Source organism: Ovis aries, chromosome 9 (assembly GCF_016772045.2).
Source record: "Ovis aries strain OAR_USU_Benz2616 breed Rambouillet chromosome 9, ARS-UI_Ramb_v3.0, whole genome shotgun sequence".
Classification (NCBI taxonomy): Eukaryota; Metazoa; Chordata; class Mammalia; order Artiodactyla; family Bovidae; genus Ovis; species Ovis aries.
This window is the reverse complement of record NC_056062.1, coordinates 16,640,402-16,652,395: the sequence shown is the minus strand read 5'-3', so window position 1 is coordinate 16,652,395 and position 11,994 is coordinate 16,640,402. Positions and strand designations below refer to the sequence as shown.

Here is an 11,994-nt window from a genome sequence, read left to right as displayed (position 1 = left end):
TCAAATCCCTCAGCCCCAAAAAACAAAAAGTGGCAAATCAGATCTCAGTCAATTTTATTTGAAGTCCTTGCTGGGGTTTTTAGCAGCAAAGCTTCTCAGCAGGCCTGTCTGAAGTGAGGAAGACCAGTGACAAGACAGATGCCCAGTTTTGACTCTGTCCACCTTGCTTGAGAAAGTTTTCCAGATGCCAGATCAAAGTAGGAAAAAGCCTGGATGAAAACAGCTCTTAGCTCCCCATTCTCAGTGAAGGAAGACCAAGACACATTTGCAAACGTGCCATAGAGATTTTAATGAAAAAATTAGAAAAGTGCATTATTTTACAACACTACAGTAAATGATTCTTTCTTTTTTCTGTAAAGACATTGTAAAATATATACAGGGTTGCTTAGTGCATTCGTTACAAAAGAAAGATGCAATCCCTTGCATAAATTACATATTTTACACGGGCTGGATGTCTACTTGGACTTGTAAACATTGGTGATACAGTTTTGTTTTTGTTTTCATTCTTCAGATAAGCTGCGATAGTAAATACCTCTGATATTCATTGGATGGTTGTCTCATTCTGTTAAACTTCAGAACGGCATTCTAAGGCCATTTGTGAAGGCACCCTCTCCACAGGCGGAGAAGGCCAGAGAAGAGAAACAAAAGGAAAACAGACAGGAACAGGAACAGTAGGCTTCTCTCAATTTGGTTCGCTGTGGTCCACTGGGGATCACTGGCTTTGCCGAATCTGGTGCGGCTTCCCACCCAAGGTCTGATGCCTTGACCACACTCGGGCCTGTGGTCCAAATCCCAGATGCCCACCAACGTGGGAAGGGAGGTCCCTGCTAGGGGGTTCAGGACAAACCATTCCATCCTCCGGGAATGTGGCCAGGCTGACCCAGCTTCTGGTCGACTCTTCCTAATTGTCATCACTCCCGGGGAGCGAGTTCTGGAGGCCTTCCAGACAGCAGCAGCATCACCATCAGAAAACACGCAGGTCCTTTTACCAATGCAGTCATGAGAATGTCCAGCAATGCCCCCCAAACAGAAAAAACCCAGAGACCCAAAGACACCCAGTCAGTGCATATGTGTGCGCACCTCAGAAGAATCAATGACGACCACACCTCCGTGCCCCCACCCCCCAGAATGAATCCCCTGTGCGTACGGGCCGATCATTTTAACCAGTGTGAGTTTGAATTTAATTCAAGCTTAACTTCTTCTACGCCTAGGGTCACAAACGACGCTTCCGTAATGTTTAATGTTTTGAGGTACGAGTATACACAGTTGGCTAAAGTTTAAAAAGTATAGAGGGAGTATCAGCAATTTCTTGGCCTGCTGGGAATAGACTAGGAATTCTTCCTCCTCGTTAAGCAGTTCAGTGGCTTATAACCTCCTCATCCTCTTTGACATCTTTGCCTATAGGTCCTGTGTTTGATAAACTGCAGACCTTCTGATCAACAGTTATGGACACATGAGAGAGCCCCAGCCTCTCAGTTGGGATCAGTCTGTTCTCCTATTTCAATTTCACTTGATAAGGCCAATAGCTTCACCTAACCCGATGCGTTTTCTATTCCGTGGAGGTTTCTGATAAAGCACAGGGTGGACTCAGATGGCCCCTGGAGGTCCCTTCCAGCCCCAAATGGCTGTCAAAATGCTATTTGTGGGGCTGAATAAGCAAAATATATAATTAGCCTGTTTTTGGACTGTGTTCTTCTCTGAGGAACCATCAAATTATACAGAAATCTTGTTAATTGTGGGTTCTGCTTCATTGGGTTCCCACTAATCGTGTTTTGCCTTTCACTGGATTATTTTTATTTTTCTAAAATTCAGCTCAAGAAAATGTAGCAAGAGCCGAACCATATTCTGCTTCCAAGAACCACTCATCCGACTCTGTTTCAAGGCCTCGTGCATCTTGGGAGCATACAGTCCATTGGAATTTTAGCCTTATGAGGTGAGGGAACGTGACCGTCCAATTCACCACAATGGCCTCCTTCTTGAGGTTAGCTTATGGCAGATGCCCAAAGGCTCTGCGGACAATCGCTGGATGAGAGAATCAATCAGCAGGAAACACTGCTCAGAGGGGGCCCTGCGGAGCCACCGGGACGCTGGGGCTGCAGCTCAGAGGCAGCTGCAGTGGTCCCTCAGGTGAAGGAAGGGTGGGACACTCCCCAAGGTTTGTCAGGGAAAGGTGGGCTTTGGTTTACTGGGAAACGTCCCCCTCAACACCATCACCGAGCAACCGGCCCACTGGGGACTGCAGGGCTGCAAAAGAGAACCCATCAAAAGAAGAGTCAGAGGAGCTGGTAAAGACATGATTCTTTGGTGCAAGGAAGGTCCTAGACTAACTCTACCTGGAAAATGTGATGTCCCCAGGGGAAGGGAACCCAGCTGGGGGGCCCTCTGTTGGGAGGACTTGGTCATCTCCCCTCCAAAGCTGCCCCTCAAGGAAATGTCAACCAAGAGCCTGGTACATAGTGACCGTTATCTCCTTTCGTCTTTTCCAGTATCTGGGGGATGCCTGCCCCTCCCCTGCCACTCCATCCTTTGTAGAAGAGGAGACGGAATGACTGGCCAAGGCCATGTGGCCCAGTTACAAAGAGGCAGGAAGGGAAGCCCTTGTCAGGGCTGCTTAAGAAGACCCAAGGAGCTGAAAGGGGCAAAGCTGAGGTTGTATGCTTTTTTAGCAGCTGAGGCTTATGGCTAAACTTCAAAAGACCTCCCTCTTCAAGACTAAGAGTGGCTGGATGGTAGGAGTCTTCAGGAAACGGGATTGGAGTCTCTGGAGAAGTGGGGATTAGGACCCAAGAGTGAATGGGATGATGTGAGGAATAAACTCTCCCAGAGTACAAAGTGCCCTTGCCCTTAAATGTGCCCTCCTCTCCGCCCCGATTCCTGGTCACAGGCAGTCACAAAGTCTGATGCTCAGAGATTCCATTAGGAAACGGCAAATTCTTCATGCCAAGAAAGCCCAAGAATTATACAACATTTTCCCTTTACTGGTTTCTAATCTTTGGTTGAGTCGTCAGAAGTCTTCATCAGAACAAGCCCCCAGAATGCTTCAGAAGATGCTAGACCAAGATCTTATCTAGAAATATTCCCATATGCAAAGTATAGCTAATGTCTAGAAGATGGAGGCGGGGGGAACCTCTAAGCAATGGGACACCATAGGATTCAAGTTGGATGAGACTTGAGACTCCAGGATCTATTTTCAGGAGGACCCATAGGGACATGAGGATGGATGACTCCACCATCAGAGCCCAAGACTCAGGCTACGGCTGTTAGAGGGGAGGGGACCCTGAAATAATCTCGTGTGTGGGCACTGGGGAGCCATGGAAGGTTCTTGAGCAGGAGAATGGCCTGGATGACTGAAGATGTGACCAGCTTGTGAAGGGCCTGGACAGTTCCCTGCCTCGTCTGTCAGGTGTGACTCTGTGGCAGGATATTCCAACTACTGGATAAGATCTCTGCTCCCCTCACTTCCACACACCTGTGCCTTTGCCTAAAACAGTGCCCATTTGCTCCTTCAAGGCTCCCATCAAAGATTACCAAAAGATCCCTGCTTCTCTATGAAGCCCTGCCCGAGTTCCTCCACCAGACCCATCCACCTCCATTCACAGCTGGAACGCAAGTCAGGGCTCAGGAGCAACCTTGCAGGAAACGCAGACTGGCCATCATGAGAAATGCAAACAACGTCAGAAGCCTTGCTTGGCACTCGTCTCAGAGCAGGGGCCCGTAAACTTCATTACATGCTGTCCTTGAACCCCGCTGCACACAGTGGCTGCTTCTAGAATCTCCAATTTAAAGATGGGAACACTGAGGCTCAGAGAGGCAAAACCAGCACCTGCCTGTGAAAGGCAGAAGATGGTCCCAGGTACACGTGTAGCTTTACTGCCCTGCTGCTCTGTGGAGGAAAGGGAGCCTGCCCTGTCCTGTCTCAGGGTCCCAGAGTGAGTGCTGGGCAGGTGCAGAGTGGAAGCCAGGGGTCCTCTCACTCCCTGCGTGAGTCACACACTTCTCAGAATCTATTAGAAGTACTTCAGTGAGAAGACAGTGCTGACCTGCCTCCAGGCGACATTCACATCTCAGGGCTCACTCGCTGCCCGGTGAAATGTCACAAGTGTGAGCCTGCAGTTTGATGGAACCTGAGCCTCCTGCATTGTAGGCAGAATCTTTACCGTTTGAACTACTAGGGAAGGCCCTGAAGACCTACTGATCATGTTTTATAGGAAATGCCCAGCTGTGGACAGCTCACGGCCCTATCTTGTGTGGCCCACCCAACACTACTGGGCAAACACCATTGAGATGCCAATGGTAGGGTGATGGTTTGCAAAGGGGCAAAGCGGAGGTTTTGCGTTTTTTAACATAGAGGATGTGTGTTGGTTTCCAAGGATGGAACAAAGGTCTGCATTGTAGTTAAGACATTCCTCGATGACAGCCACAGATGGCCATTTTAGGCAAGATGCTGGAAATCTGATTGTCTTTATTCCCTGCTGTGGGCACTGCCCAGCACTTAATAGCCAGGACCATTGGCAGTCTACTTATCCCAGTATTGTTCATGTTGCTGTTTAGTCACTAAGTTGCTGTTTAGTCACTAAGTCCTGTCCGACTCTTTGTGAGCCCAAGGACTGCAGCATGCCAGGCTCCCCTGTCCTTCACTATCTCCCAGAGTTTGGTCAAACTCCTGTCTATTGAGTCAGTGATGCCATTCAACCATCTCATCCTCTATCTCCCCCTTCTCCTCCTGCCCTCAATCTTTCCCAGCATCAGAGTCATTCCCAACATATTCCCAGAATATTCATCCATTATGGAAAGAAGGACTGGGGACCCCGGAGGGCATCACTGAGTCCTTCGTGGAGCACATTGTCGGGAGGAGCTGTGAAAGGATTCATGAGATGCTCCCATCTCCACGTCCACTCTGGAGAGTGGGAACAGCGTGGGCAGAGGCTCAGAGGCAGGAACCCATGTGGACGTGATTTTCTTGATCAAAATAAAAGGTAGAGCCACAGCGGGTGGGTTGCCGTATGCTACTGGAACTGAGAAGACCATGCTATAGAACTTGCCAGTGCCAACAAACATCTCAAACAGAGGTCACCAGTCTTAGCACTTAATGGCCAAGAAGAGTGCCATGCCAACAAATTACATTTTTGAGGAGTATTGATTGAAAAGGCGCTTGCCACCACTCATTGAAAAGCACCTGGGTGCCAAGTGCCCCACTGGCTCACAGGTATCCTTCCAGCCACCCTACTGGGCTCCACCTGCCAGCCCTTTATAATGGATGAAAGGACATCTCTGTGCTTTGTCTATTTATAGCTGGACCATCCCCACAGGTGTTTAGGGGAATGATTGCTGACTCTCGGCACGGAAGAGAGATCTACGTGAAAAGTCAGAAATAGCAGAGCCTTATTCAGCTTTGGTGATGAGACCCAGCATCCAGGGGCTCCTGGACACCTCTCCTGCAGCTTCAGTGAGTGTCTCCAAGAAAGGAGAATGGCATTTAACATGCCTTGTTTATCTACAATGAGAGAGAGGGAACACAGGTCTCCAGGGAGCCAGACTTCTCAATTGCATTCATCATTACAACATCAATTATGTGGTTCTCTTGCCTGAAATTCTTTAACCTAAGGAAGCAGAGGCAGGTCGTGGGCCAGCCCACAGGACAACTGGCCCAGACTCCAAACCAGCAACATCATGGCAAACAAAAATAGGAGAAAAATGTCCTAGATTGGAGGGGTCTGGGGAAAGCAGGCAAGCAATGTGAGATGCAACCTTGGATTGTCAGATTCACATAAAAAGCCCTGGAGGACAAATTTTGGGACAAAGTAGGAAATGTGAATATGGGTTGCCTCTTAGATAATTTTATTGTGCAAACGCTAAACTTCTTAGTGGTGACTACAGCACTGCTACCAAAGAGAACGCTCTTGTTCCTGCAAGAGAAACAATTTCTCCTTTGGTCCAACCACCTAGAAATTAGAGAGGCCACTTCCTCCTCCCAGTATCTCTGGGTATGAAGGGGATGATGTGGAGGGTGGGAGGGGATTAAGCAAATATGGCAAAGTAGTGAAGGCTGGTGAGTCTGGGTGAAAGGGGTATGGAATTTCATCATGCTGGCCTTCCAGTTTTTCTGTGAATCTGGCTTTTCATAACTGAAAGTTGGATGCGGGGCGGGGGGCGGGGGGGGCGGGGAGGAATCATGGGAATAGGCATTTCCCCCCACCCCCCCGAAATAGCAACCTCTATTAAGGCGTGCTCACGTAACAACCACATAAAATGGATGTACACCCAGGGCGTGGAGGAACGCAGCCCCCCCAGGTCCTTGGCGTTCATGATGACCGCTGTTGTCAATGCCTCTGCCTATCCCTTCTCCATCCTCCCAGCTCCTAGGATGCTGCCAAACAAATGATTTGGGCTTTTCATCTTTGTGACTCAAATGTGCGCAGTGACCAGAACATCAGGCCAAATGTCTCTCATCAGTCAAACTGATTCTGCACTAAAGGCTCACGAATTCCACCCAAGCTGGCCCACTGTGTGGATGAGGAAGACACCGAGGCCCAGGGAGGGCACAGGACTTCCAGGAGCCCAGAGCCAGGTTGTCTTCCCAACCTATTCTTGCGTGGGATGCTCCTGGTTCCCACACACACTGTGGCTCTGTAAGAATGAGTCTTTAGCATCCCCAGGCAGCAGGCCCCAAGTCCCACCCCTTTCAGAGTGCAGACATGATTCCCTGCTGTGTTTGACAAAGATGGCGTGGTCCATCCCAGCAAGAGGAGGGACATGGTTTAGCATCCAGCCTCAAACCCACACCTCCATAGATGCCCTTAAGTAGGATACCCTAACTAGGACCTATTCTGTGGGTGGTGGGGGCGGGGGTGGGAGAGAGATCACCTAAAGACATAGAACCAGAAACCTCAGTGATAGATGGTTTTCCTCCTATAATCATTTTCACCTCTTTTTTCTCTCACGTAATGTGTACAATGAATGCCTTTAAACCATTCTTCCCTCTAGCTTTGAGCTGCTAGTGATCAGGAGTCAGGACCCACAAGACTTTGGGATCTGGAGGCAGAGAAGAATGACCTGACTAGGCTTATCTGTGGGTTTCCAAGTCACCATCCAGATAGTCTCCCAATTGAGGATCTGTGTGCAAAGACTCAGCGGCAGTAAGCCAAGATTAAACAGTCAACTCACCCTTTTTATGGATGGGTTTTAATGAGCACCTGCAAAGGCAGGCATCCTGGGCAGCAGCCTACATCCATCTGCTTCCTTTCCTGGAAGGATTAGGGACCCAGTGGGGATTCCTGGGCTGCAAGTGATCTGCTGTGATCATTCCAAAGTGCTGGTACCCTCCTCCCCAATGGGTGATGCACAAGAGAAATACAACAGATGCTTCAGAGAGTGTGTTTTAATTTAGAGTTGTATTTACCAGGCCGATGCCTGAGTTTCAGGATGGAGTGCGGAAGGAAAGAACTCTGATCTCAGCCCTAGTGCTGACTAGGTACTTCAAAACCCAAACAGATTGGTTCACTTCTATGTAAAGAGTCTAGCAGGGCAATGTGACAGCACCATCCAGCCAGGATGGATATCATGAAGATTAAAGTGGAATGGTCTCTAGAAAGCATGGTGCCCAGAGCTGCTGGGATAATCAATACCATTGCCTATCTTCCTTTGTTCTTTGATGGAAGGGATGGATTGAGATCTCCTGGTGGGAAAGCATCCAAGCAAGAATCCAAAATATCTAAGTATCTACGTGGTGTATTGATCTCTAGACCCCATCAGGGACTGGGTGGCAGGCCTATTTCCTGTGATTCTGGTAGAATGTGGCTCTTCCTCAGCTTGCTTTAATATAAGTTGAAGCCTGAATCCAACCAACCTGGTGAGACTTCTTCCCACTCCCTGAGCAGGTGTGGTCAACTGGAAGAAGAGTGTGGGAAACCTGGGCTGAAAGAAGGAAACCACAGGTATGAGAGCCGGGAAGAGACTTGGGTCTGAGACGCTAAGAAGTCCAGCAACAGGGACTGTTGGGAGGGTGTGAGTGACAGCGTAACAAAACAGGCAGGAAAGCAGCAGGAGAAACGAGTGGGGAGACCCAGCTTCCGGCTGTGGGGCCTCAGATGTGCGCCCAGAGCCCTTCTGGACCTCAGTTCCCCTCTCTGAAGATGGGGGGGGGGGCCTCAGCAAGGTGACTCAGATGAAGCGGCCCTCTGGCTTTTGAGGACTCCAGCGCTGATCAGGAGGGCCACACTCTAGGAGGAGGGGCCCCAGGCCAGGTTTATCAAGAAGAGAACCCTGGAGAACCCCTGACTCAGCACCCCCATCAGAGCACCTCATTGGATGCATCTGGAGGACTCCTTGGCCAGACAGCATGGTAGGGAAGAGCTGCACCATCTGAGAAAAAAGATAGATATCACAAGGGAAGCCAACCAACACCTCTGCCCCTGAACACTCTGAGTATAAACAAGGATGTCTGACTTCAGAAGAGAAGACTCGGTAAGTGTCCTTCAGGGGGCCACGCGGGTAGTAAAGGGCGGGGGACAGGGGAAGGGATACAGAACTAAGGGAAATTTCAGGTTGGTTCAGACACTTAAGTTGGTGGTCATCCAACATAAAAGACTTCACCCTACCAGCCTTAATCCTACAAAGAAGAGTCAGTTCTGTGGAAACAGAGATTATGGGATGTTTTCTAAACTTTCTTGCAAAGGGAGGGGCTGCCTGTCATTTGGAAGCATCAAGCAGAAGTATGATGGTTGTACCCTAGTGGGGGTGAACAGTCCTGAATGAAGGGTTGAGCCCATGTTCCTCTGACTTTAAGAACCTGGTGTATTTATGTGTGGAGAAAGAGAAGCAGGTTCCCTCATCTGAGGGCTGAATGAGGGTGTCATGGTATGATGGAGTCAGGTTCTTGGACCTCTTAGGGGTCTAGACTGAAACTAAAGTCTTGGATCTAGTTAAGGCCAGTTTTCTGACATTGAGCAAATCACTCACCTTCTCATACCTCTGTTTCTTTACAGATAAAGATTATCACACACCCATTTGAGGGCAAGTCTTACAAAGGTTTTCATGAGAAACCCACACTTACTCCAAGTACCTTCCTCCAGAGCATGAAGCGACCTGCAAATATACAAGAGTACTCTTGCACCTGTGACCCCCTAGAGCCAACAAGCTCTTCCAAGAGAGAAAAAATTTGAAGAGCAGCTGCTTCTATTCTCTAGACAGATTTTAGCAACCTCAATTTTTTCTTTTAATCTTAAAAATGAGTTAATTGATATGGCCTTGAAGGTTGGTAACTGTGCATTTTGGTCTGGACAATCAGGTTCCCAGACTCCTTCCACAGCCCCCGTGTGCCAGACAAAGGGATTATTTTCAACAAGGAACCTAACGTTAAAGTGCTTGCGTTTTCAGGGAAATCTCGAGGGCCGTGTTCAGTCCAATGGCCCAGACGCTTGGGGCGGGTGCACTGGGGCCGTCTCTTGGGAAACCTTGTAGGTCTGTTCTTCCTAGGGAGCAGATCCTCCTTTCTGGGAAATCGCACTGGGGCTCCCACTTCCCCTTCTGAGTGGCCCAGCCAAAGCCCATTTCCATCCGAGAGCTGTGAACTTCCAGTTTTTGGAAAAGGGGAATGAGGATGGCTGATTTTTTAGAGATGGCAGAGACAGTGATGAGGGAATGAAGGTCCCCTCCGTGAATCTGGAGGTCAGACTTCCCTTTATTCCTGCATGGGAAGGGCCTTCAAGATGCCACGTTCTATAGCCCAACTGGCCTCCAGGAGATATGGAGGCCTTCACTTTGGGGGTCATCCCCTCTTGAGAGTGGGGAGGAATTTCTCCATTACTCAGAAAAAGTCATCCCCTGAGACTGAAAAGTTCCCAGCAGGCCAAGATGCAGCTCCTTGCCTCCAAACTCTTCCTGAGACCAACATCAACATTCCCTTGTTTACAAATCAAATGCGGTTGGAGACATACTTTAAAATACGTTATATATATTCTTTAAAATGAGGAATGCCCTGTCATTGTTCATTAGGGAAAGAAACCACATCCACTTACTAATACCCATTCTCATCGAAGCATCCCAGACTATAATTCTCACTCATGTAGGTAGACACTGCACACTTCATCCACATCATCACATAAAGAAGACAGAAATAATAAAATAGATACTCTGTGGTTGCAACAATTTTCCAGCTTCCCCTGACACTTCCAGTTATATGGAAAATTGTTGGAACTAGAGATGGCAAAATTAAAAATGTCTCTAATAAATTAATATTATTGGCTTTTGATTATTCCATTGCTAGTTTTTTGTTTTCTTGTGTTGTTAACGCATACCAGTTTAACAAAGTGCATGCTTATTTAAAAATTTTTTGAACTGGCAAGCTACAATGATCCATGACAGCTTGCCCACCCACCCCCTAAAAAGAAGTTAATAGAATTTAGAACCTAGCAGTTAAAAAATGTGATCATGACACGCCTGGGATAAAGGCTGCTTATGGAACATGCTTGATTCGGCAAGATGATAAATCAAAAACCTTCTGGGTTTTTTGTTTTCCCCTTTTTGTTTGGAAGCAGCCAAAAGCGGACTATTAACAGAATTGTGTGATGGAAAAGAAAGATGAACACCTGGTACTTTCCACCTAGTCACACATACACACACAGACACACACTGGTGTGTGCCCTCACTCGCAAACACTCAGACGCACGGCCACCCGCTGCTTGGGGAGGAGAGAGGGAGTTGGGTCAGAGATGCCACTGTGGGTGGGCATTCAGCAGGGTGTGCAACTTTGGGTCGGTATCCTCTGGGCTCTGTCTCCTTGTCTGGGTCTCACACCTGTCCTGGGAAAGCCACCCCTCCCCACCCCAGATATGGGGCAGGTTGGGGAGAAATGTAAGGCATACTTTGCTGGGAAGAAGGACAAAATCCATGCTTCATGCTCAGATGCGAGTTTCAGAGGAAGACGGGCTTTCTTTTCCCTTTGGCCTGCTCTGTCTCGCTGGAAAAGTGGGGAAGAAATGAAACCAAGAAAGGAAGGAAGGAGAGAAAAGAAAAAAAAATGATGACGATAATCATAAAGGATAATCATAATAAATAAGACAAGTTGGGCCCATGAGACTGAACGTCAAAGAGGACACAAGACTCGGGCTTGGATTTCCCGCCCCAGACCTAGATGGACTTCCGTCGCCTCATTAGCCTGTGGTTGTCAGTAAAGCTGTGTAACCCGGGGGAGATGGAGCTGATGGGGGACGGAAAGAGGCTGTTTTTTAATGTGCTTGGCGAGATCTCCTCGATCTTGTAAGAGATGGAGTGGAAGTACTGCGGGGCGAGCTTGGCGCTGAAGGAGTTCTGATGCGCCGCCGAGCGGCCGCACTCCTGCGGGCGGTAGCAGCTGCAGGAGCACACGGACTGCAGGTCCGCCACGTCCGCCTTGTACCGGGGCCGGCCCTGCCGCGCCTCCTCGGGGATGTGGATGACCATGCTGTTGCGCGTGCCGGCCAGGGACGCCCGCTCCTCGGCGTCCCGCCGCTCGTCCTCGCTGTTCATGGTCAGGAACCTGAGGACCACCAGGTTGAGGAAGGCCCCGATGACCGTCAGCCCCACCAGGATATACATAAAGCTAAAGGCCACGTAGAGCGGCTTCTTTTGCAGGGCGCCCTTGGTCTGCAGGGCCACGTAGTCCCCGAACCCAATGGTAGTCAACGTGATGAAGCAGTAGTAGTAGGCGTGGAAGAAGCTCCACTCCTCGCACTGGGAGAAGGCGGCGGCGCCGATGCACAGCGTCCCCATGCAGGAGAAGAAGCCCACGGTCACCATGTTCTCCATGGACACCTCCGTGTTGCGCAGCCCACAGCACCTCTTGATGCGCTTCAGCAGGTAGCGCACAAACGTGTTCATCCGCTCGCCCAGGCTCTGGAACATGACCAGCGTCAGCGGGATGCCCAGCACCGCGTAGAACATACAGAAGGCCTTGCCCGCGTCCGTGCCGGGAGCGGCGTGCCCGTAACCTGCGGGGAGGAGGCGAGAAAGGGGAGA

The 11,994-nt window shown here is 49.3% G+C and overlaps 1 protein-coding gene across 1 annotated transcript in view; it reads right to left on the bottom strand.

Moving 5' to 3' along the window:
* Positions 1–264: 264 nt before the first annotated feature.
* The window catches only part of KCNK9 (potassium two pore domain channel subfamily K member 9), a 108,906-nt gene continuing 97,176 nt past the window's right edge, over positions 265–11,994 (bottom strand). The window contains exon 2 of the mRNA XM_004011627.6: positions 265–11,966. Within this exon, the coding sequence (XP_004011676.3) occupies positions 11,128–11,966 (839 nt within the window). The 3' untranslated portion in view covers positions 265–11,127. The remainder of the gene's footprint in view (positions 11,967–11,994) is intronic.